Consider the following 26,388-nt stretch of genomic DNA (forward strand, 5'->3'; position numbering starts at 1 on the left):
AAAACTCAATAATTATTATAAAATTGTACAAAAAAAGATACAAAAAAGTGAGAAATGTGAAGGTGATAGTAATTAAGAAGTGAAGAGAAGAGAAAAGAAAAAAAAGTCTGAATGAAAATAAAAAAACCAACACGTGCCGCTCAACACAATCCGTCGTTCCTTGGCAAAACAAAAACCAACAAAAACTCAAATCAAAACAACACATAACTAAACTTTTTCAAAGTGCAATTTCCGTACGCGTTCTGTTCTCATTTCCTTTGCGATAAATTAGTAATCATCTTTCCTTTGTTTTTTCAACTATAACCACAGCAGCACCCTCAGCAACAGTTCCGTGAGTGATCGTGCAAGAGAAGAAGAAGAAAAAGAAGAAAAGTATAAATCAATTGAATCCAAGAGTGAAAGTGGGGTGAAAATAAGCAAAAGAAAGCAAAAGAAATTGAAAAAGAAATCTTCACCCATCGCTCGCTTGATCGTATCGTAGTAGTCAACGCGAAAACCAGGATGAAGGCAGGAAACCCTCCCCGTGTGTCGTCGTAGTGGTGGTTGTGTGATAAGTGTTGTAGTTCTTTCTGTTTATTGTCGAGGAGGGTGTTTTTTTAAAAGTATTTGTTTTGCTGCTCATGTGCTTTGTTTTAACACACCATCATATCCCCCCTTTTATCCACCTACAACCTTACCTTCCCTACACGTTTTGATCTGCGAGACAACAGCGCGCGAACATCGTGCGGGGCGCATCCTTGCAGCAGGTTGGTTGTGTTTGTGAAAAGGAAAAGTTTTAAATGAAATAGAAAGAAAAGTTTCCTCACCAAAACGTTACGCGTGACGTGTGACAGCTGCAACTACGAGTGGCCGGGGGGGCTGTGCTTCCGTCTGTATCTGTCTCTACCCACCGTCTCGCCTGCCATTCACGGATCCTATCATTTAAAGGGTTTGTGCGTGGCTGTTTGTGCGCGCGCGTGCGGGTGGGACGCGTTGGCGACAAGGGGGCAAGGACGACAACGCTGGAGGATACGCTCTTCCGGTTGAGCAAGTTGCGCGAACGTTTGAAGGCGATGCTTCGCTCACCGGCACATCTGATCGGACATGGGCCGGGAGCGGGCGGTGGTGGCGTAGTGGGACTGCACAGCCACGCTTCGTCGCCGCCCCACGCCCGGCCGTCGCTGTTCGATTCCTGTCACAGGAAAATCCGGCTCATCGGTGGCGGCCCGGTCGCATTTCTCGGCGGTTTAGTAGCGTAAGTATTGTGTAGGCGACGAACCCTACATGACGTGATCAACGCATGTCAAGCTGATGATGATGATGTTGGTAGTTTAAGGTTGCTAAAAAAAGCGATATTGATCGATTCGAAAGGGCGAGAAACTATTAACACACTTTCCATGGATTATGGTGCAGAAATTGTTAAAGCCCAGATGAACTTCGCTTGAGCTCTGCTTCAGGTTTGTTGAGGCCTTGTTTATGAGGCTGAAAAAAAAGACAATTTTTCACGCTCCGGTAGATTATGCGCCTCTTCTCTCCGAGTTTTTTGTATATACTTCTTTCCTTTCCATTCGGGCGCGCAAAACGATCTCACGATCTACATTCTTCGACCTGTGGAGTTGTTTGTTTTTTCAGCATTCCCGGTAAATTGTAGCACAATTTCCCCCCATCCGTTATGGAACGATAGAACTCAAACCTTTCTTGAATGGTGTAAAATATGTGTTTGTTATTTTACACTCACAGAACAAAAAATCTGTCTCCCGAATTGAAGTGATCGTTGGAGTTCGCGCTGGAAGTTACCCCATTCCGTCTGTTCCGTCCGTGTGTTAAACTTTCCCTTTGCAAGCTTCACAAATTGAAAAGTAAAAAAGAAGGCGAAGAAAACGGCACAGCCATTTGTTGTGGGAAGTGTTTTACGGTTGAGAGATTCACTCGCTGCTTTGGGGATTGAGCACCGATGCTCGATAATCTTTTGCCGCTTCGAAGCTGCAGTAGCAGCAGCTGTGCTGTGTCTGGTGTGGAACGGTTGCGCGCATCATCGTAATGTCATTTTCCACCCGCAAAACTCCCCCCCACTGACTAGAGGAAGAAGCACGAGACCTTTCCAAGTGTCCCGATTTTTCTCGCCGTGTGCTGTAAGGTCCGCTACTTGGAGAAACTCGTCGGGTAAAGCAAGGGCAGCTGTGTGTGTATATAACGTGCCTGCGGTCTGCAATGAGCTGAATTTTCCCAGCGGAAATTTTCCCCGGAATCTGGGGGGAGGGTTAGCCGCTGGTCCCGTTATGTGGTGTCGGTGGAAAAGGCACATCAAAGGAGAAAGACACAACTGTGTGCAGTCGCCGCCGCCGCCGACCGACGTTTCGGTTCGGCTGGAACGGGCAGCTGACAAATGGACAGCAAGCAAAGCAGCTTTTCGTCGAGCATGACGGATTCGGATTGTTGCTGCTGCAAAGCGGTAGGGAAATGTTTTTCCTGGAATACATTTTTCACCTTCACACACTTTACGAAACAAATGAAATTCTGTGATTTGGTCGACCAATTCGATCCACCTTTTGTTAAGCGGAATGTATGAACAATAGAAGCTGCTTATTAATTTGAATTTATTTAACTTCATTTTCATATCATATTCTACAATACTGTATTATTCCTGCCCCATTTATCTTCCCAACGAAATATGTAATAATATTGTTTTACTATCCCCAAAAACCGTTTGATCTTGCGAACGTGTCTGGTCCATCCAGACGGTCTACTTCAGAACGTTCAACCCGAGCACAATAATAAAGCGACCATAAAATCCCATTTCTCAGTCCGGTTTGGCTCACGGATTCAACTTCCATTTCTTGCTGACGCGGCGGTTTTTTTCACACAAACATTCACATACACTCCGCACTGTTGTATCGATTCTTTGCACGTCCGATCGATGATGGGAGCGCATCAGATTGCAATAATGGTTAGTATGTTTTTGTGTTATTACAGGGTTTCCCACGATTTATTGGTTGGTTCCCAGCAATTTTTGGTGGGTTCCCATATTTTTTTGGTGCGTTCCCACGATTTTTTGGCCGTCTCCCAGAATTTGTTGGTCCAATTGTATTGATATCCAATCGGAAGATACCAATAAATTATGGGAAAAAACTAAAAATCTATGGGAACCCACCAAAAGTTGATGGGAACCCACCAAAAAATCATGGGAACTGACCAATAAATCGCGGGAAACCCTGTATAGCTATTGCAAGAGATGTTTCCCTCTGCGCTAAAAGAGACCGCGTGAGAAAATCGTATTCGAGATCGGTCTGCACGGATGGGAGGAAAGTTCTGAAAAATAAGCCACAACGAAGAGGGAATTCGGTAGAACGATGGCGTTCCCATGAAAATGAAAGTTCTCAGGCTTTTCAGCGCATCTTCAGTTCGTTGCAAAATCACAGCTCATATTCCTCATGGCGTCGCAGTATGAGCACCACAAATAAGAGTCCAGCAAGCACTGCAACACCTTGCACGATGTACACCACAAACTTGGGAACGGCGATGACTACGTTTTTCGTGTCGTTCAAGTGCCACTTCTTGCGACGAATCGATTCCACGCTACTGCTGCCTACCGATTGATCGAACATCGGCGTGTTGCAGTGCATCCGCTTTTCGAAGTACCGATCAAAAATGGCACAATCGCAGGCAGTGTCCTTGTGGATTGGTGACGCCGAAGATGCGTTCAACCGTAAGAATCGGTAGTGCTTAAGCAGCATTTGTAGAGAACGCTCTAATTCCGATGCGTTTTGATTGCGCGATACGAACAGCCAGTACCGTTCGACGTAACGCTCCTGGTGCAGCATGTTGTTACACATCTGCACGAACAGTAGCCGCGAGGCATGGCCCCAGACTTCGTAGCCCACCTGCTCGACGTTACACTTTTCGCTCATATCCGGGCTCATCTTTAGCTGAACTTGGCAGCAACGGGTATTGTCCTGGTAGGATTGTAGGAGATCCACGTAGTACACCACGCTCACATTCTGACACCGCAGTGTCAGCTGAAGCCGGGTACGATTTGCACATCGTACCACAAGATCGATACACCGCCAGTCTATGCCGCCGATCCGGAAGAATGTATCCGTCTGATAGCCCTTCTCATGGTGCGGTTCGTAGTCGACTGGGTACAGATACCACTCGTTGTTGGTGCTGTTACTTATCGTTTCATCATAGTTGTCACACATCTCATGTATGGAGGTCCTATTGGTGGGAGGCTCTGTACATCTGCCGGGATATTCGTGTGCAGCTGCGATGTGACAGAGAAAGAGCGAGTAGTACAACAAAAGCAAGATCATTATCACGACGACTACACCTCATGTAGCCTTTATGGTAGTGCACTTTAAACCAAACTGATTCCAGTGAAGCTTGAAATCAACTGAATCGAAGTGTGATAAACGCTGTAAGATCATTTAGAACTCAACCAATCAATAACGATTTCAACATTTCAACATCGTCTGTTAATGATAATGGAGAACTAGTCTGGAAAAGAAAGGAACGTGCGCTTGAACCTCAAAAGCAAGGTGGGACAGGTGTATTCCAATGCTTTGAATATCCAATTTCATATGATTCTTGTCATCGATTGATTGAATCCACTTCTCTGCTGCATTAAATATTAATTCCAATGTCGATTGCCTATATTCTTCTGGATCTATCTGTCATATGTCGAGGTACAACATCATGCTAATCGCTTTCTTTCTTTCTTTTTTTGCCTTCCACTTACAGGTAAGTGTTCAACCGAAAACAACAACCGTAACATTGGGAAATTGGCAGCACCTTAAGTGACTGTTTCTGGAAGTAACGCTCTCGGGTGACGCTATACCAACAGCGTGTGCTCTAGGTAGCACTAGTAAGTGATTACCATAGCTGTCCGTCGGGCGGCTTCTACTGGTACTACAGGTGTCTGCTTTTCCGGGACAAGAGAAACTAGTTTCTGCTATCGAAACCTTCAATTAAAGGTGTGCCACTGGTCTCCCTCCCCAGAGTAGCTTGCCGATCAGACCGACCGCTATATCTAACTGCAACGACTTAAGCTTCATTTACAAAACTGTCACATGTGTTTTCACATGCAGTTTGTGTGTGTGTTACCTGATCCGCGTGGTGGGTGGTGGTGTGCTGTTCCGGGTGTTTGCGGTGATCATGATCTCGTTCGTTCGTTCATTCTAGAGCCCTCCCTAGCACTAGAGTGCCGAGAGATATTCGAGTTCCTCTGCAAGTGCGTGCTTCGCTGATTTGTGATCGCGTGCGCGCGGCAAGTTCCACGAGCGGACAAGAACCTTGCCTCCTTCTCATCAGCGCTCGAAAAAACCGGAAAGTCAGTGTTCCATCCAGCTGAGCACAATGTCAACCGGACAAACCAGCCAGCCGGGAGAGATCGGGTATTGTTTTTCGCGCTGTTGTCCCGCGTCTGTGTTTGCAACTAGGGCAAATCCCAAAGAAACGCAACACGAACGTGTACGGACAGGAGTCACGTTCTACAGTGTGGGCTAATGGAGTTGGAGCCGTCGTAGCATAACGTACTACTAGACGAGAAACGGGGCATGGTCGACAACTATTTCTATCCGGAACAAGGCAAAACGTGCCCTTTATACTATGGGAGGGACAACCACAATGCTTGGTGGATTTGTTTATTGCCGCCAATACCACTTTCAAACCTTTAAAGTAGAACTAGGCGCGCACCGCGTCAGTTTTCCAACGCGTTTCCATTCTCTTTGACAGAAAGTCAGTCTCCCTTTAATGTCCCACAACAATGCGCTTGGTGGGTAAGAAAGATGGCATGTGTATGCCATACCCTAGGAAAGAATTGCGCGCGTGAAGGTTAATTATTTTGTTTACCACAACTAGAACGGCACCACTTCCCGCGGGGGAGAAACGCGCGTGCATCATCGGCCTGGAACCACCATCCGTGATTGTGTGTTCCGTCTGAGAGGATTTAGCACTAAGCAAAACAGATGGGGAACAACTGTCTTTGTCGTCGACGTCGTCGTTCCTTCCGCGATGCAGATCACTCGGTTGGTGGCGCGTGGCCATAAAAGCGGGAAAGCTTTGTGTACGTCACCGACAACGCTGCATTGAAAAGAACGATTATAATTGCAATTACATTTGTTTTTCATCTTCTTATTTTTTGTAGATTGGATTATAATTTTGGCCACACACAATGCGACATAGGCCCCTCTGTTTTTCGGTGCAATTTTTCCCTTTGCCTAATTGGCATTATTCATGATATTTGTTAAATTATTAAAACGGTACTTTCAAAAACAAGACGCACAACCATCTCCACAGGCTACAAAAGCCTCGTGGTCATCGTCGTCGGTGTGTTGAATTAATTGCACCTTTAAAAGCGCCGATGCCACTAATGAATCGCAATTGTTGTGTTGTTCTTGGGTCGTCGCTTGGTGCTGCTACCTAATGCAATACGGTTCCGGGAGAGAAATGCATTTGGATACAAAACGAACCACCCCACGATGGCCTCTTCCGGGGAGGAAAAGAGTGGGAGAAAATCTGCATTATGAATTATCTGCACCCTCTAGAAAGCTCTAGTGTAAAGAGGAGAGGGTGCCTCCTTCTATGCTCTTGTCCGGTTGTTTCTGCACACACGGTCATCGTGGATAGAGATTACGCGAACACTCAGTGTTGTTTTTCCTCCGCGCGCGCGCGCGCGCTCCTGTGTTTGCATAATCCCCTGGCGCGCATGTATTCGAAGCGAAGTTGGTTGTTTGCAGTATGCCAACTCACTGCCGCCCCAGTGTAAGGAGAAAAGGAAGGAGCGAAGCTTCTTATAAATTTGCAAACACACACACACAACGAGGGAAGGTCGCGCAACTGCTGCACTTTTCCAGCCAGCCCGTGCGCGGTGACGGAAGCTATGTGTTATGGTTTGACCGCACGTGTTACGCTTTCCTTGGTGTGTGCCATAGCCCTGCGGGAAGATATTGGTAGTATACACTCGCCTGTGGTCCGCTGCGCAATGGTCACGAAGATTCGTTTTCTTTGTACCAAAAAAAGCATTTAATAAAAGGCTCTTAGACCAAGGGAACGACGGAAGAAAAAGTGTTTTGCTCTACTGTTCCGGTAGTTGGAAGTGCAATGCTTTGTTGTTAACGTCTATCGACGTGCTTCAGCTAACCTTCAAAGTCGGGGCGATAAAAATAATTTTTGATTTGGTTTCATTGCTTCGATACTGTATAATAGCCCTTGTTGTTTTTTGGTTTTTTAAACGCAAAACTAGACAGATAATGTTGAACATTTCTTAGTGCAAGTTTGAGTCCCAAATGCTCTTTTCCATTCCATTTAATGGAAGCTGAATTGAATGCAGCTCCGTTTTGTTGTGCGTTTTGCATCAAAAAAGTGAGAAGTAACTCTTCAAAGGCAGCCCGAAACTGTCATAAAGCATCATCACTCGATCATATTTCGCTTTTGTCGGGAAAAATTCCAACAGAGCGCGCGCCTCATGCAAGAAAGACGACTAAAAGGGTACAAGAACAGGTAACGATGAATTGCCCAAAAAAAAGAAAGAAGGGAATGTCGGGTTCAAAAAACTCGCCAGAATGTTGAATGATGTAAGAGCGGGCCCCTTTTTATTTACAATGTAAAGCCCTTCTGCGTGTTTTAAGGGGAAAGCAAGCAGCAGGGCGTGAGGGTAGGCGAGAATGTGCGCGCGCCCACCCAGCCTTACAGTCGAGATACGTCCCGAGAAGACACATTTCGGTCGGAAACGAGCGAAGATTCCACGAAGAAGAACATCTCCAGCGGCAGCACCAACGGATACTGTGCAAATATTGGTGCATCCGCTTGTCCACCGCTCTCTCTTACTGTGCATGTGAACACCTTCCCACTGTGTAGAATGTCCCACCGTAGGATGTGAATTGAGTGGAAGGACGTTCAAGAGGGTGCCAGCAGGAAAACGAAAATGTAAATACCCATTCTTTGTGACTCCAATACCTTTCGATACAAGGTAGAAGAGACGGGTTTGTCTGGAGAAATGTGCAGGATGAGGAAGAGGGAACCAAAAAGAAGAAGAACAAAACATCCTCGCGGTGGGCGACAGAGTGCAACAAATTTTAAATTAATCTTTCAAGGTTTCGTTTTTTTTTGGGAGGAAAAGCGTCATGGAGTGATGATGTGCGCTGCCTGTCTGGAGATGGATGTCGATGTGAAACGATGGGAAGCGTTAGCTTATGATTCTTCAAACACCGAAAAATCGGTAGAGAGAACGTTTGAGGATCAAATATTTACCCGTAAAACGTCAGTCATTCCATTGTGCCGGAACGGAAACCTTTTCCTCGAATGGTGATGGATTGGCGGATGATCGAGCTGTGGGGTACGATTTTTGGTTTCGTTTTCTCCAAAGAAATCTTTCCATTGGGGTTTATGTTAGGACATCCGGAATTTTCAAAAACACCGTTTCAACAATGAAGACGACACACTACAAGGTACAGGATCAATCGGCTAGTGCGCGAGGCACACAAATTGAATTGGTTTCTCGGTATCATAATTCTATTGCTTGTTGACATGGTTTTGATCTGTTTTGAGATGCAGACGAAATATAGTTTAACAATTGTTTCATTTAATTCATCGGCTCGGTCGGTCCCCACAGCGACCTACTGCGGACCTGCTTGTGCTGTAAATCCTCGAATGTAAATGGGCGCTTATCTTACCTTCGTCATTTAAATGTCAAGTGAATGGGCAAGTGTATAACTGTTTTCGAACCTGTGTTCGAAAGCACGTTACTCAGATACCTATGTGGGAGAAGGAGAGCTCTAAAGCACAGCATGGCTCCACTCGCGCAAACACGATGCGCTCATCGGTGCGTAAGTTCAAAAGGGATATGATTGAATCGTGCATAAATTTCTCGAGTGTGAATAAATCAGCTTCTTCAAAGCACATTTAAGGCGAAGATGAAACCCCAGTTGGATGTGCTGTATAATGGTCACAGTATCTTTAAGTAAGTGCCGTTTTTAATGTTGCAAATTGTGCAGTAAAAGGGACCAAACTCTCGTTTACACTGTATGATGGATTGTCCTCTTTTTTGCATACTGAACGGCACTTTAAAGCCTTAGCGTATATTGCAACCAGTGTGTGGGAGTAAAGGCGTCATTTGAACGTTAATAACGCGCGGACGTGCTCTACAGCGAACACTCACTAACGATGATTAATTGCTAGAAATTTACTTTTCTGTAACACGTCTCTTAGATTGTACCTCTGAATCAACTCACTACTCCCAACCTCAAATCAATACTATATATCTGTCAAAGGTCCACGGTCGGTTGTAGTTATGTCCCCTCGGGTGACAACCATCGATTGAAGGTGATCAACTGCCAATTGCTTATAGAGATGTAAGCGAAGAAGGAGCATTAGATAAGCTCATCGATGTTGAAAATATCATCGCTCCAAGGTTTACACTTGAATGCCGCCGTGTACGAAGGAAGAGTGATGACTTCGTTGGAGATACATAGACAAAGATAAAAGAGCAGCGTGGGTCTCAGCACAAACCAAACAACCCCGCTCTATAGGATAAAAATTGATTTATCCACGATTAACTCCAGCGCCACCTCGACAACACAACCCTGGCTGTGGCAGCAGTGTGGTCTTCACCCACACAGAGTTCCAGTGCTTTGCATTCTGTTTGTCATACGATTAGAGACACCCACCTGAAGTTGGTTGTGCTGCTGCTGCCGGGTGCTGCTGCCCGGATCTCTTGAGCACACACACGCTGGTTCAAGGGAAATACCGTGGCCGACCCTGAAACACATGCTGCCTAGAGAAGGGGGCACTCGCGCACGAAACTGGGTTTCGTTAATTATCATTCGCCGTCGCCAAGGAACTGTCACATTCGTTCCGCAGTAGGCGCCGACATGCACAACATCAACGAGAGTTGTATGACGTCAGGAGCTACAAAGTGTGCAAATATGTTAAGCAGAAATGTTTAGCATACAGGAATTTTACTATGCGTGAGATACAGTTTTAATTGCAACCAGATATTAATGCCCAAATTTTAGGTCGCCATTATTCCGGTCGCTAAGCAAAAAGCCCTGTATGTGTCAGTATACCGACTACCGATTGACATTATTCAAGCTGTCATTTTCGCCTCGTCTCGGTGTGTGTCCGGTTCGGACTGCTGGTGAGGTCGGCTCCGATGCATTTACGCTCTATCACACTGATAGCTGACCGGTTTGACTTGAGTTTAATTTAGGTTCACAGCTGATGGTGCCAGCACCCGATGATGGTGATGATGATGATGATGATGCGGTTGCATGCATGAGCGCGCGTCTCTCTACTGTGTGCCGGTTGTGTTCGTTCGTCTCGCGTTAGCAGCAACAGCTTTGACAGCTGATGTTGCAATCGGTTTTACTACTTGCGCCTAGTGACCGCGACAGACAGACACACGGAACCGAGCAGAGTCTCGTGTCGCCTAGATATGCTAAGGGGAGAGTGGTGGCAGGCTCTCGTCATTTTGACCTACTCACACATGTGTAACCCGGTTGAAGACGAAGACTCTTGTGAAAGAGGGGGGGGATATCGTATGTGTGGTAGCTTTTCAGCACCTCACAAATATTACGTACAATTGCTCTCTCTCTCTTTCGAGGGTTGTGGTGGAATGGCTTGTTGTGTTCGTGGCCTGTCAAATAAAATTTCAGCAGCAGTAGTGTTTTTGTGGAGTGGCTACAAATAATCTCTGTTCGATGGATGTTAAATACGCTGCTCTACATGTGAGTTTACACCAACTTTTGGCAACTGACAAGGGACACTGACTGGTCGTTGAAAGTTGCCCATGTTTTGTAGTCGGCCCGGGGAGCCATCAACGGACTCAGTTGGTTCTGTTGACAGGGCGACTGACCAGAGTTTGGTTGTTGCAAAGCAACTGGAAAGAAAGATTAAGAGCATACCAGGCCTCCTCTAACACCTGATGATGGACATCTTTGCTCCGTTGGCAACTCAAAATGATCCCAAGGTAACAACGCCGGCGGTTGACGGTTTGGATGGCGTTTGCTTTTGGAAGTGTTGCCTACTGCCTCGTCCATTCGCGTTAGTATCTTGTTGAAGGTTTGTTTCCTTCTCTAGAACACAGACACACACTTCACTTTTTTCGCGCTTGTTGGTACTCCTTGTGGCCCCTTCTAACCGTTCAGAAGACTCCGTGGTATCAGAAGTGGTAATTGATACTAGTTTTATTTTCTGTTTTATTTCTGCTCGCACAACTGCTCCAACGGCTCACTCTAACCCGGATTCTAATGTCAAGGTTGCTGCCAAGTGGTACGAGCGTGTGTACAGGCGATCCAAGTTGCACTTGGGCTGTGTGTTGTGGGCATGACAACAACGAAACACGAGCGCACGCGCGCGCCTGGTAACCGCATCTGCGTGCTGCGCTCACGTTTGGTGTGTTGGTCGGTTCACCCCGTTTTTGGTGTCCCCCAACACGTTCCCAACAAGAAACAGAGGCAATGCTATCGCGTTATTCTTTTTGGGTGTGGAGCAGTACGGTGGGCACGATATTCGATAGGGGGCTTACTCTCCCGGGTTAGTTGCAATGTTAGCTGGACAAAGTAAAAGTGCGACGTGATTGTGTAAAATAAGCGCTTGGTTAGTTGAGAGTTTATGATGAGTGTGCTGCTGCGCTCACTGTGGTTTTAATGCCCTCATCACACCTGAAACGGTGCGGATTTCGTCAGCGTTTTTATCGCTGATTTTCCCGCCTGCGTTTTCATTGATCTTGATGTTACGCGCGGTGCCTGTCCCCTTTTTAGCGCAGCTCTCAGTTAAGGTGTCCCAGGTGGTGCTGAGCGTACAAATTAGGAATAGCTTTGGGCGGGTCCACAGCAAATTAGTTTAAACTCAGACACTACATCACTGATTGGCGGCACCCTGCCATACTCTCTGTTGGAGCAGTAGATGGAAATTAAGCGAAAGAGATTTTCCTATGGAAAACAACCCCACACCAGGTGGGTTTGTCTTGGGACAGGAAGGTGTGTTCGGCCTTAAGTAACGCACGCGTAGACGCGAATGTGTCACTTGTGATTGATTTGTTTATGCGCGCGCCCTCTGCACGCTGATCGAGATCGAATTAGTCATCACAGAGTGGTGGTGTTTGGTGCTGTGCGCGCGGCACGTGGTGTTACCGTAAACGTGATTTCGTAGCGTAACAGACACAGCTTTCTGGGTTGGTGGGAAGAGTGTTGTTTTCACCGTTACCACCCGATCCAATTACTTTGGCGCGCGGTCCCTTTTATTCGGTCGTATGAATTTCCAAGAAAACGGGGAAAATGTCAAGCACATGGAAATACAAAACGCGGTTTTCGAAGAGCCCGTTGCTCCATTGCCCTTCGCGCGTTTTCACGCCTAGCACGTGGTTTTATAAACACTTGCTCAAGGAACTTTGGAAATGTAATATCGCTTAAGGTTTTTGTTTGAACGAATATACTTACTTTCACATGAGAAGCTTAAGTTGTGTATTAGAAGCAAGAAATTGAAATTATTCCACTCGCTGGTGAAGTAAGGTTAATTTAAATGTAAATTAAAAATAACCACAAAGTCCTAACAATCTATATACCTTCCAGAGGGCGCTGCATGTGGATCAAAAGTTCCAGATGTTTCTAAACGATACAGTGCATTGCTCTTTTATGAAGAAACGTTTCAAAGTACTCATCAGGGATGGAAAAGCACAATAAACGATACTACAAAAATAAGCAAAGGTAGACCATCAAACCCTTCCGGCTGCCCTTTTTTTTGTGTGCCAACTTCATTATCTACTGATTATGATCGTTATCATCAGGGTGCCGTGTTTCTGGTGTTTTTTGCGCACACAACACCACCACCCAAGTCGACCGGTCGGAAGACTCATTTTCCTTCCGGTGCGATTTTTCGCAAACCCACCGCCAGATAATTACCATGCCCAGTAGAAAAAGAAAATGGGGTTAAAAGTTCAATAGGCGCCTGTTTTGCACTCATTTCCCGATCGCGTATTAACCGTGTGTGAATGTGCTTGAGTCGCTTCTTTTTTGGCCCATTATGGGCACCAAAGAAAGCAAAAATTACACTCCGGGTGGAGCAACAAAACGCAAAAATAAAAACAAAACGGCAACCGAACCTAGCAAAACTGGCCAGAGTTTACTGGAGCAAAACAAAACAAAAAATAAAATTTAAACTCACCACCTTCGTCCCCCAAAACGCGAACGCCCCAGAAGCAGCACTGCCGTGCGGCGGCACCCCGAGTAGTAACTTCCGGTTTGCGTTTTGATGGGCAGCTTTGGGACTTCGCATTTTCCGTGTTGGAATTGGCGGCCAGGCTACAAAAGCGTGCCATCAACAAAACATGATCATTGGGAATTATTTTTAATTTACTCTCGGTGTTTCTCTTTTTTTTTTTAGCTTTCTGCAGTTTTGCGAACTTTTTGGTTTCGTTTCGTTTTTGTGGCGAATGGTTTTACTTTTGCGAGCTTTATTTGTATGTTAATAGTACTTTTGGTTGTTTTCGGAAGCGAAGTGTGTACACGGACCCCTTTTTTTTGGGGGTAAACTTCAGCGAAACAAATGCCTAGCAAAAAGGTAGGAAGTAATGGTCTGAATAATTAATACCATTTGCGGGTTTGTGTGTATGTGTACAAATCAAGCAAGATTTGTTTGGTTTATGAAGCGGCACTGGTTGCAACAGCACAAATGGGTGCCTAATTAAACGTAATGCAAACACGAGCGGTTTATTTACTGTTTATGTAGTTAGGTGTATTAGGAGTTGAGTGGCTTTTAAAGGGATGTCTAAAAAAGGAAAGTCCATTGGAAAAGACATGGAATACCTTTGTTTAAAGGTTTAAGAACTTATACACAAGCACCTCCGATCTGTACAAGTTAATATAAAATAAAATGTAATTGAATAAATGTTGATTCATTCGACGTGCAACTCAACCTTTCTTCAGTACAGACGAACGTAGCCAACGGGAATTGATTTGGACTTACAGGGTTTTACTAGTTACTTCCGAATGTAAACATTGTTTTTCACTGCGTGCGAGAAGTTATTCCACATCACTGTGATGTTTCATTTTCATCAAAATGATTTTTAACTTCTTCAGCATGGTTTTCAACACTTCAACTGTCAAAGGGAGATGAGATCCGGCTTCAAACCCCGATGAAAAAACGATAGGAAAAGACCATTGAAGTGTTGAAAATCATACTGAAGAAATTAAAAATTAATACAGAGTTTGCCAAGCCAAGTCAGGGTTCGCGCGATTGTTGAATAATGTCGTTCACATTTGAAACTGAACCGGAAAACAGTGTATTCACCTCTAGAAAGATGTTTTTCAACAGCTGCCAAATGGTGCATAGGCATCATTTTAAAATTGCAGTGCGTATGAATGTTTTTCCACACACTTCAAACAACTGTCAAACTCAATCTAGCTTGAGACCTGTTGAAAATCATGTGGAAGAACTGAATCCTTCTTTTTGAACTGTCATTTCTAACACGTCAGCTGTCAACAGGATGGATAAACAGACAGTCAGATAAAAATTATCCGTAAACATGACGTCATATGACGTCATACTTGAACGATTTCTACTCGCTCACGTACATCCAATAAACTTCAACCTCAATTACCTAGTATAAACATATTAAATTGCATCGAAACATAATCAATACACAACATCGTTGTGTTTCACCAGCAAACTCTTCTGTTTTGGCTTAATTTTATTAATCTTCCCTTCATTTTTTGCGTTAACCCACCTTTAATCAGTCTTATCCCCACCACCATCCACTCACCCACCCACTTCGCCCTGCCATTTGCCAACGCTAAATTATGGTACACAAATGTCGAAAAAAAAAAGAAGTAAGCATTGAGTATTGGCCTGCGCTTAATTGGCGTAATTACATGCTAACTGTAAATTTAATGAAGCTGCAATTTATACTCTCCCCGCGTGCCCTTTCGTGGCGCTCCTCTTCCTGCGTTTGCCCGTGCCCAGTGCCCGTAACTGGGTTAGATGAATTAAGCAAAGGGTGTGTGTGTGTGTGTCAGTCCGTTCGTTCCCTGTTGTATTTTGAAGGGTCCGCCACAGCAGTGTGTGTGAGCGGTAAAACGGGGGAGAGTATGTTGTGATGAAGTATGTTTTGAAATCATTCTCTCCCGATCATTGCACCTCCCATCCCTTATCGGATGGGTCGTGTACGTTCTCGTTAGTAATCGATTCCATTTTGACCGTGAATCCCACCCATCAAGCCCCGCTTCTGGGGGTTCCTTTTGCTACACTTGATGGAAGGAATACGCTATGCGAAGCAAAAAAGGGAGAAAATTCGTTCAGTTAATGGCAAGCTGTAACAAAATGTATCACAATTTGTTCAAAAACCAGTAACAGTAATTTTTCCACTGCCTCTCGAAGGGTTAGTGTGGTGTGTTTAGTATTACAGTGCACGTTCCTCTATGTGTGAGTGCGACGTTGATTGCACCAATTATCGATCGGTTGGTAATTGTTTGATGATTTGCGCGTCACACAACACAATCGACACAACCCCACGTAGAGAGCTGGGCGCCCGATCAGCTGATGTTGACGGTATGTCTGGTGCGCGATTTTGTTGCCTTTTTCTGCTTCATCTCCCTTTATTGAGAGCGAGAAAAAATGGTGTTGTGGAGTGGTGTGGTGGTGATGATTGGATGAGGCATGAGGATGATCGTTTATGTCGCCGCTCTTAATGCTACTCTCCTGCCTGCCATGATCAGCTCGAATCACGGGATCACGTGGTGGCGGTGTGGTGGCGTGGTTCTGTGCCTGGGAAATGGATCGTTTTACAATTTCCGCCCCTATTTTGTGTGCCTGTGGTGTGTTACCTTTTCCTGTCCATTTCCATGCCGAACCAGTTCCTGTTTAATGTTGCGGGATTTTTTTATCCGCAGGCCTCATAACGGAATTAAGCACTCTGGTGGTTGGCGGAAATGTCTGGTTCTATAAACATTTTATTGAAAAGCTCAAACACACATATCAAATATCACAGGGGAGAGGAATTGGATTGTATTTTTGATTTTACAGTTGACATGTTTTCTAAAGCTTTGTTTTTTCTTTTCTTTTCTTTTTAGGTAAGTGTCACCGAATGGCAGTTCTGGAACCTGTTTTATTGGAGCACGATTTGTCTTATCTGGGTATGACGGTGGCAGCTCTGAAAAGAACTATCAAACTCGGACAACAACAAAAGCTCACTCAGAAGAAAAGCACAATGAAAGCAGCAATCTTCTTAATAGCTGATTTCACCACCAAAAACCATCCTTATTTTCCAAAGAAAAGTGATTAGAAGAGCCATGGTCTTCTAATGCTCGTAAATAACATCAAAACCCGAGCTCTCTACCCGGTAAAAAGCGAATAGATCTAAATGGGGCTCTCTTTCTCCTATCTCATCGGCCATTGTTTCTCACCCTATTCTATTCTCATCCTTTGTTACTTTTTAATACTTACGCGCGACCTCCTTTTACACGCGCATTCACAATGGTGTAAAAGCACCCGCGGCGATGGTCATTCGGGACAGCAGCATTTTTAGCATTTTGCGCTAACGTGTGTGCTGTTGTGTGCCTGACTAAAATAAAGTGTCAAAAAGTGAAAGCCCCATCGTGGTGGTGGCTGACGTGACTTTTTCAATTATGTCTTTTGGGAAGCGCCAAAAACACAATGCCCATTACCACCACTCCACACTATCGGTAGGCAACGAGGCGGGGGAAAAAAAGAATGGAACCGATGATGATGACGATGAGATGATTGTATTGGGTTTAATTTTTGAATGAACAAAAACGCGCCAAATTTGCTTCATGGTGTATCACACCTGCGGCGTCAGTTCATTGTCAGTTTTGCCCTTTTCGTAAGTAACGATGATGATGATCGTTATTCGGGAAGAAGTAAAAATAAGTCTCATTTAACATCAAATAATACGCAACAGAAAGGGACAGAACCGATCGCCGGTTGAGGGTGAAGGTCAAAAAGGGGAGGTGGTTGACATGAAGTGAAATTCATTCATCATGTGTTGTGGTGTTGTGCGCGGCTCGCGGAGACTGCTCGACATGTGACACTTGACTAATGAATTTTAAAATGGTTTAGTTGTTTTTTTTTTTGTTATTGTAGCTCGATCATACGATCGATATTTGTTTGGTGTTTTACTGTAGTGTGTGCTTGTTTTTTTTTTGTGAAGAAAAATAAACGGAAAATGGCGTTTCCTATTACGGTTTGGAAATATGAAATCTTTCACCCTTCAGAAGCATTTAGAAAGCAAGAAAAAAATAGGTGAAAATGGCGTTGGTTTTGCGTTCAATTTTCCACTGCTACTTATTGTTCAAAAATTGCGGGTGTAAAATGGCTTTTGAGAGGAGTATGATGGATGGTAGTTTTCCACACTCCCGTCCGCGGAACATGCCACTGCAGCAATGTAGCTCTTCTCTCACACAGTGCCAACAACAATATTTTTTCGCATGGTACAGTACTCGCTCACCAGTGACTGCTGTTACCACCTTATCTGTGGTTACTGTTACCTTTTTGTGAGTGGTTTTTGTATGTTTATGGAAAAAAAGTTGAGCTGTGAATATTCATGAACGAACAAACGAATGAAAGAACGTGTGGTATTGTGCTCGATCAGTCTCTTTTTTCCTTCGTTCAATCATTTGGACAGTTTCATTATACAACACAACCGGTGCACATTCGGACCGTATAAAATGACAGAATAGATGATGAGGCAAACAATTTAAAAGCTTTTCATAAATTGCCATTTTTGTGTTTAAAAAATATATCAGAATGGTTACTAGCAGCATATTTTAAAATTTCTCTTCGATGTAGCTCTAATTATTATTTTAAAAAATGTTTCCTAAATTTCCACTGTTTCCATTAGAATGAAGCATGTAATAAACATATGAACGACAGCAACGAAAGTTACCCATTACTGTTGATGATCGCGTTTCAGTTTTTCCATCCGGTTGGCGGAAAATGGCCGCGTGATTGATTGCCCATTTCCTCGCGGTCGCTTTTCAACCATGTTCCATGTCGCCAAAAGGAAGGAAAAAGAAATGATGTATGACGACAAAAGATGATATGGATGGACCCCGTAACGTAACGAGACCACCCCTTATGTGTGGGCCCTTATCGATTGAGCGAAGGTACAGGGCATCAGGGTCTTGTTTTTTATGTTGCTGTTGTTGTATTGCGTGCCAAAACAGTGCGAACGGGGTGGAACGAAGATTTAATTTTATGCACAGGACACACACCGCCATAATTACCGGAACACATTCCGGGTAAGGATGTTTTTGTTGATGCTGCTATTGGTCGCTGGTTGGTTGTTTGTTGCCTTTACCGTTCTGAGTGCACTTCTAAGCCCGCATCGGTCGTCGTGGAAGTGTTCCGAGGGACAAATGGGTGTGTAATGTTGCCTCTTGTTGCCTTGAGTGACATGGTTTTTTGTGCGGGCTTGTAGCAAACGGTATGGGTTTTATTATGCACCTGAGCAACCAGCATGCGTATATTGTTGCCTTTTTTTAGAAATTTCAAGAATAATAAGGAAGGAAGGAGGATGAAACTAATTTTGTGTGTTTAAAATAATTTTTGCTTTGCGAAATACAATTTGTGATTGAATATGTATGAAGTTGTTGTAGCATTCAACCTGAAGCATGTTAAAAATTGATAAAACTTGTTCACTCATTAACCCATCCCGTGGGAAGAACCATTATACCGAGGGAGAGGCTGGGTGTAACACAATTTCCATATACATCAACATATCGACGGGTCGCTCTTTATCTCTTCTCCAATATCCTCCTCCTGTCTGAACAAAATTATGTGACGTCTAGTGGTACACCAGGGCATGGCATTGGGGTGTTAGCATTATTTTATTTATTTTACTCTACCGATCCCGCCCCTGGTGCAAGATGGTTTTGTTTCGTTGCGCACTGCAATAAATAGCATCTGCACAAAGTTGGCAATAATTATTCCGGTTAAGCAGCAGCGAGTAGCACACCAGTCAGCAACAACAGTGCACCACTCACAACACCGTACAATATGCGGATGGATCGAACAAATGTTGCCAAGCGCTGCGCGTTCCGTTCTCTCAGGTGCAAAGAACAAACTCGCAGTGGTCCCGTTCCTCATTGCCTACAAAGGGAAAGGTGATGGGAGGAAAGAGAAGCGGGCAACCTGGCAACATCGTTAAAGAGTTTCGTTTTTCCCCAAGGGGACGGTTCCACGAGGTGAACAATTTATGGAAACGGTATTTTACGACACACTCTCTTTCCATCGCCTGTGCATGTTCCTCTTTTGCATCTCGGAACTGGCAAATCGATCCCAAATGTTTTGTAGCTGCTGTTCAATATTTTGTTTCTCTATTTCTTAAAATTGACTTTACCAAACATCGCTGGTCGGCGACCAAGAAACAGGAAGGCAAGCTTAAAACTTTTACCTCCAACTGGGTGTGTTCTTGATTGGCGGGAGTGTCTCCGGTGGTGGTCTTACTAGAGCCGGGACTTTGCGTTATTAAATTAAATGTAATGGGTTTGTTTTTTTTTATAGTTCTCTAGCTCTGGCGCGAGAACCGTAGACAAGTTTATTGGTTCGGTTTGATTGCTGCTTGTTCTGTGCGAACACCACCACCGCCAAGACGCTGGACCAAGAGGACCTCTAAAAGTTGTCCTTGCAGTTTTGACGCGGAATTGTGTCTGCAGAAAACCATCTGGGAGCTTAATCACGAGAAGAGAGAAGAAGTGAGACGTGCTTGTTGTTTGTCTGATGTTGCGAATCTCGTGACACCGGAACCTGTTTTAAATTCTGGCCAAAGGCGTTTGGGCCTTACGTAGGCAAAACGATGAGGTACGGGGTGTTACAGAGGTGTGCCGGTAAAACGCGTTTGACGTTCAATAGTCTTTGTTGTTTTTGTGTATCGCGAATGCAGGAGATTTGAGTGAAGTGAAGGAGTCGAGTTTAGAATGGCTTTATTTAAAAGAAGCTGCTCCTTGTTAGCTCTTTTGTTTTATATTCATTGTGTAACTTACGGGTCCTGAAGTATACCAAATTTGAAATGAGAGTAACTCAATCTTTTCAATCTTTTCAAACACGAAGAGTAGCTTTAGGGAAGCTTCAACTCATTCTTTGAAGAAAGAGAACAAAATAGTACACTAAACAAATCCCCAAATCTTTAATAACCTGCATCGAATAGTGAATTTCTTTTCTCAGATTGTAAATAATCACTTTCGTGAATCATGCATCATTTGGAATCATATAAACTTTGTGTATAAAGTTAAATTTATTACCAATATGTGCACTGAGTTGGTGTTAGTTAATTGAGGGCCGAAAATGAATTTATGGATCCAACTAGGTTCCAACGAGTTGTCATGATTTTTTAAATTCATAACTCATCTCACTAACTCTTTGTTGCAACATGTGATTCACTCAAAATAAACGAAATCATAAAAATAATGATTCGCTACCCGGCGCGAAGAGTGAGTGAGTTGAATCCCACAAGAGTGACTCATTGACCGCTGAGTCGCAAAAAGTGAATCGCTAGACAGTGTAGAGAGTGAGTGCAATTACACGGGAGCAGTAAAAGGATTTATTTTGGGTTGAAGAGTCAACTCGTTACAATCACTCTTTTACTCTGATTCCGCTCGCAAAGATGAGTGAATATTCTACTCTCCTGTGTATTCATGGATATTCACTTATATGATTCAAATAATCCTTTCTTACGTGATTCTTACTCAGTTCTCACACCACTATAACAAACTTATTACATTTTTAACAAAACATGCTACAGTCTTTCCACAGCAATTAACGGGTGGTCGGAAAGTGGGATCACTCCCAAGAGAGAATACATTCCACGAGGATGAAGTGGAAGCGGATGCGCAACGGTTGCGAAACCGACGTAGTTACCTCGTTCTGCCAATGGTCGGTCCGACAAGAACAGGGAAAACAACTTCCATACCTCCGATGTACTTGTAGTTTTTCTCTTTTTTCCATCTGTTTCGTCTTTTTCGCAAGTTAAAAGCAAAACAAGTCTCCCATTGATTATGCAACGGCTATGTGTCTTTCATCTTCAAACACCGACACAGCAGCACATGTGCAGCAACACCAGCAGCTCGCTCGCTCGTTGCCTCACTATCCGCCACAACAGTAATGGTTGTGATGGGTTTGCATGTTTTTACCAGGGCAAATGTGTGCATGCGTGTGGATGTGTGTATCAGGTGAAAGAAATGGGCGAAATTCATTCTCTCCCGTGTTTGATGGTCAACTTTGATAAGAGTGTGCACACTTTAGCGGTACCATTACTTGTCGTCTGGACGTCTGCGCACAGAAAAGGGGGTCGTTTTGATCGATTAATTGCTTTAAGGTTACACTGCTTAAAGAGTTTATGTGTTGGTAGAAACAAAGATGCTTTACATACATTAGGAATGCTTTGTAAATATAATGGCACTTTAGTAACAAGTACTGGTTTGAATGTACAATAAATACTGTTTTGCACCGCCGATCTTCTCTTTATAACAAACGTAAACCCTCCACACATCCTCCCCCTTTTGGTGGTTGAACTTGTCCTGTCCATGTATGCGCTGCTCTCCCAGTTTTTCCTTTCGCCTCTTTTTTTTCTTTGCGTACCGTTTTTTTTGCACGAGTTAGTCGCCGCGTAACAACACGCGAACGCACGAAAGATGCATAAGCAAAGGTGGAACAACTCGTTCCACATCTCATCAGTCTCGTCTCGATGGGACTAGAGAGAGAAGAGGGAGAAGCTTAACGGTTTCCCTATACGTTTTTTCGTTGTTGGCTGTGTGCTGCTGCTGCTGCTGCTGCTAGGGTGGTGTGTTTTGTTCCCTTTTTGCGGACAACAAGCATGCGAAAATACGGTGGTGGAAAATCATACGAGATCCATACAAGGGGGTCTGAGGGCCGGTTTTTTGGCCCCCTAAGATAGTGACCCATTTTCCTCCCCGGTTGTGTCTGTTTAGCCCCGGTGGTGGGTCAGCTTTTTCTCTTGTCTTCACCTTCTTCCAACAACGGTGCTTACCTTGGGTCTGTCTGCGTGGAAAGGTGACACAGTATCGATGACAGCAGCAGCAGCAACAGCAGTACACACACGAGAGTAGGAAAAACGAGAAAAACCAGCCACAGCACACGCACAGACAAAGCAACACCATCATGATAGATGTAGCTTACCTTCTGCCTGTTTCTCTCTATCTATCTATGGTACAAGTGTTGCATAATCATGTTTTGAGCCTATTAATGGGTCGGATTAGTGACAAAAAGGTCGTAAAAATATTTAAACAATCATTTGGGGGCGACGATCTTGACGTTTGCATGATCGAGTTTGCGCTGACAATGTAGTCTTGTAGCTTGGCCACTCGTATGATTGTGGGTTTTCACAGCACGCACACATCCTAAAATTGATGCAAATTACTCTCTCGCTGCTTAGGCCTTGGGAAACAAAATCTTTTTCAATCCTAACTCCCAAAAAAAAAACAAACGCCCGACGGTGACCTTCCTCTAACGCTTTGGGAGTTCAACGTTTCGGCCCGATTTCGGTGTCAGTTCGTCGTTTGCGATTGTTTTACTGCTGCTGCTCCTACTGCTGCTGCAACCTGGTGGAATTCACAGCCAGCAGCACACCACCAAGGCTCCCCGAGTGCGCTGCCGAATGACAATAAATTCCAATTGAAGCAAATTATCGAAGATCTGATTGCGTCTGCACTGATTGCTGTCGATTGGGCCTACTGCTGCTGCTGCTGCTGTCAGTTTCATCGAGCTACTGTGTGAGTGTCTGCAAGTGACGCTGATTCCCAGTGGCTGCAAAGTTCACTGTCACTATGTTTACCGTGTTTTGGGGCGATCCATCGAGACGTTTGATAATGTCATAAAACATGAAACTTACCATTTTGATTGCTGACGGTGGCGGAAAACTGTGTGGCAAAGGTGGCAAAGAGAGCGCGAGAGTGTTTCGTTTGATTTTATCGCCCCACAACAACGTCACTGAGATTCGGTTGGCGTGATAAAACTTGACGGTTGTGTTTTTTTTATATATTCCTTTCCTTTGAATGATAGAGACCATAAAATAAGGGAACGATCTATTGCTTTGAGAAGGTTGTGAAACGTTTAGTTAGATGATTGGCACTGGGGAATAAAAGTAATCAAACCAGAATGAACGTTTAGAAACCATTAGAACCAATCAAAGAGCAATATCCACATTAGAACGCCATTGTGGCAGTGAAGAAGGTAAAAGTATGAGCTAACTTTATGTAATGCTTTCACTGGCATTACTGGCAAATGCGCTAATTAAGATTACAAAACGATTGGGACACGAAAAACTTAGCTCAGCACCACCAGCAGCAGCAGCAGCAGCGCCAGTTGTTGCGCTCGTTTAATTATGATTTTAATTAACCACATTCCTCCGGCAGTGTCGAAATGTGAGCCGGCCAATTCAAGAGCCTCTGTTTTGTGTAAAAAAAAATCAGGAATTAAATTCTGCAACTTGTGTGTTGTTCGTCTGTTTTTGTTGCTGTTGCTAAAAAAAACAGTAATAAATAAACCGGTGTAACAAAATGAAGAGAAACCTCAACAAGCTTTTGCCAGCAGGCCTATTTTGACCTTCATCGGTGCCATTTTTCGGCACACGAATCACACGGCAGTGTTGGGGGTTTTGATTTCGCCCATGAAACCTTCTAAATTCAGATCACTTAAAAAAACACGGGGGGAAACGCCATCACAGACACACCCGACAGTCGTCGGACAGTCTCGTTAGCAACTCATATATCCGAGCAGCAGCGGGTTTGTGTTTGCGTTACGGAATTTCAGTAGAACTCTCGGGGCCCGTTGGTGGTTGAGAGAATTGAAAGTGCATTTACCTGCCTCTCACTCTCTGCCTCTCTATCTCTCTGTGGGTCCAACTTGGCACACCGCATCGGTCAGTACGCGGGTAAACAAATTAATCATATGCCAAACGATCATCAAATTCAGTGTCTGAAGCGAACGCGCGCCAGCTATAAACCATAGACACACCCATGCCCGATGCGCTCTGTACCAAATGTCATCCACCTTGCCCGTGCGAAGCATTACGGACATTGGAGCTGCGCGAGTGTTTTCTTCGTCACATTGAAAAAAAGTTTTTGAATCGAAACCACCACCACGAATGGTTCATTCAAAAGGTCATCAATTGCGAGGAGCGTGTGGCAGGGAAACGAGTAAAGACGCGATATTTTTGTTACGCTATTGCGAATGTCTAGGTCTAGGTTTTTGGCCATGTAAATGCCAAATCTGTTATAAATAAGACACACAAAAAGAGCACCACGACGATCGAAAAGACGACGACGCCCTTTCCATGTTCAAGCGAAATTACCATGGAAGGTTCATGCAAGCGACATCTAGCGTGTAATGTGTGTACCGTATCGAAGTATCGACTATCGAATATGACAGATCGATGGTAGTGGCCATATGAGAAAGTAAAGCGGTTGAAATGATGTCAATAACACTAAACGACGAACGCACATTTAGAAATCGTTTGACATTTCGTGAGTGAAAATCGGGGCAAAATTGCAGCCGAAGCAAAACCATGAACTTTTCTTTTCGTGTCCATCAATCAGCGTTGTTTCCGCGCAGATTATTTGCAACCTCCGTCCCAGGGGGGTAGTTGCGCTGCTGGGTCGTTTGCTTGTATCACCCTTGTCGATCAGCATTGATTAAAGTGCGATCTTGTACCATCACCACCATCATCATCACTCGTTGTGTGGAAAAGTGCTTTGAATGTCAAACCAATCAACAACACACAGCGGTAGTGTCGTTATGGAGATGATGGAGCGTCGTACTCTGCGCTGTCTGCTGCTGCTGGTGCGCTCTTGGTGGCTCCATCTAGTGGATCATTAGAAAAATAGACGCTTCTCGATGGTGGTTACTGGTTACTATGCAAAGCACGACTTAAAGTGCCTAAATTACCACAATTATGGTGTGTGTTTAAGGAGGCGAAAAATCAACAAAACCAATTCCGACTTCACGGTCATGTGTGTTTTCACTAGTGATGGGTAAATTGAACATTTTTGTCGGAGTCGGAACGATTCGATTCCGTTACAAGTCGATGCTTAACTTAAGTATTTTTTTAGATTTTATCTTAAACGCTTTAAAAAAAAAAAGACTTTAACATAAACTCCTTTAAATTGAACCAAAATTATTCAGACTTGTTCAAATTCATTCGGACTCATCCGAAGTCCGGACTCAATTCGGATTCTTCTGGGCTCAACCAAAGTCGTCTGGACTCATTTGAATTCAACCCGAATCCGTTCGGATCCATATGAAATTAATCAGGGTTAGAGTCAATCGCCTCCGGAGTCATCCGGAGTCATCTGGAGTCATCCGGAGTAATTGAGAACCGTTCAGAGTAATCGGGAGTCGTCCAGAGTCGTCCGAAGTCATCCAGAGTCGTCCGGACTAGTCACCCAGAGTCATCCAGGGTCATCCACATTCTTTCAAAATCACTCATACTTCGTTGAGATGGTTTTGATTTGAAATTTAATTCGGATTTTCAAAGCCAAAGTTAAAATGGATATACGGTTCCATTTCGGATTACACATCACTAGTTCTCACCCTTTTCATGGAGCCGCAAACCTTGATATTGGTGGTAATTTCCAAACGCAAGAACATCATAAATAAACGACCTTACTAGGTGTCATCGCGTGTGGCGTTTCGGCCTATCATTCGGAATTGGCCCAAATGTGCTAAAATCACGACCACCCATGAGAACGGGCAATTTGTACGAATTTTAGTAGAAGCTTCTTCTTTTCCGCATAACCCGTCATTATCATCGCGCTTGCCCCATCACACGCAGGAGTGCTGTAAACATTGACTAATCGCGTGAACTGACCGATAAAAAGGGCACAAGCGCGCTTGCAGGATGAAAGGTGATCGAAGGGTGGTGGTAGGTCGAGCCGGAGTGGTCGGTTTCACATGTAACAACCGAGATCCAAACCGAGTGTGCAGAGTGAGCCAATGTCGTCGTATGCAAATGAGGATCAATATTTCTGGCCCACTGACGCGCGAGCCGCTGATAAATGCCGGTGAACCAGAAAGTAGCCGCCACGAGCAGGGCCTGAAAGAGTTGGTTTGTGTTGTTTAGCGCGTAGGCTTTCTTTGAAGGGTCGTCCATTGCTCAACGTGTGGTGAGGTGCTGCTGGACCTGTTTATAGAGGAGATGCAAGCTGCAAGCTGTGTAATCCGGGAAGACCTTAACCTGGTTTTAGCGGCGAGCATTCGTTACTTAAACGGTCAGAGGGCTCTAAGCAGTATCTTTAGCGTCCATTTCGAAGTTAATGCTTTTGTGTCATTCAAGCAAAATGTTTCCTATTTATATTTAAATAATATTATATTTATATCAAAATAACTACTAGTCTCCCAAACCAGCCAAGTCTCCCTTCGTCGATCGCGATCGTTTTTTGGAGTGCG

General features: G+C 44.3%; 1 protein-coding gene across 21 annotated transcripts in view; it reads left to right on the plus strand.

The window, feature by feature from the left end:
* Positions 1-26,388, plus strand: part of LOC1271118 (MOB kinase activator-like 2) — a 117,348-nt gene that overhangs the window by 57,796 nt on the left and 33,164 nt on the right. For 4 of the 21 annotated variants that reach the window (XM_061661247.1, XM_061661250.1, XM_061661251.1 and 1 more), the window contains exon 2: positions 310-1,234. The exons of 13 other annotated variants lie outside the window; for them this stretch is intronic. In XM_061661247.1, coding sequence (XP_061517231.1) covers positions 1,053-1,234 — 182 coding nt within the window. In that variant the 5' untranslated portion in view covers positions 310-1,052. The remainder of the gene's footprint in view (positions 1-309; positions 1,235-26,388) is intronic. 4 more of the 21 variants (XM_061661248.1, XM_061661249.1, XM_061661252.1 and 1 more) reach the window with 1 other exon arrangement.

Source organism: Anopheles gambiae, chromosome 3 (genome assembly GCF_943734735.2).
Source record: "Anopheles gambiae chromosome 3, idAnoGambNW_F1_1, whole genome shotgun sequence".
NCBI lineage: Eukaryota > Metazoa > Arthropoda > Insecta > Diptera > Culicidae > Anopheles > Anopheles gambiae.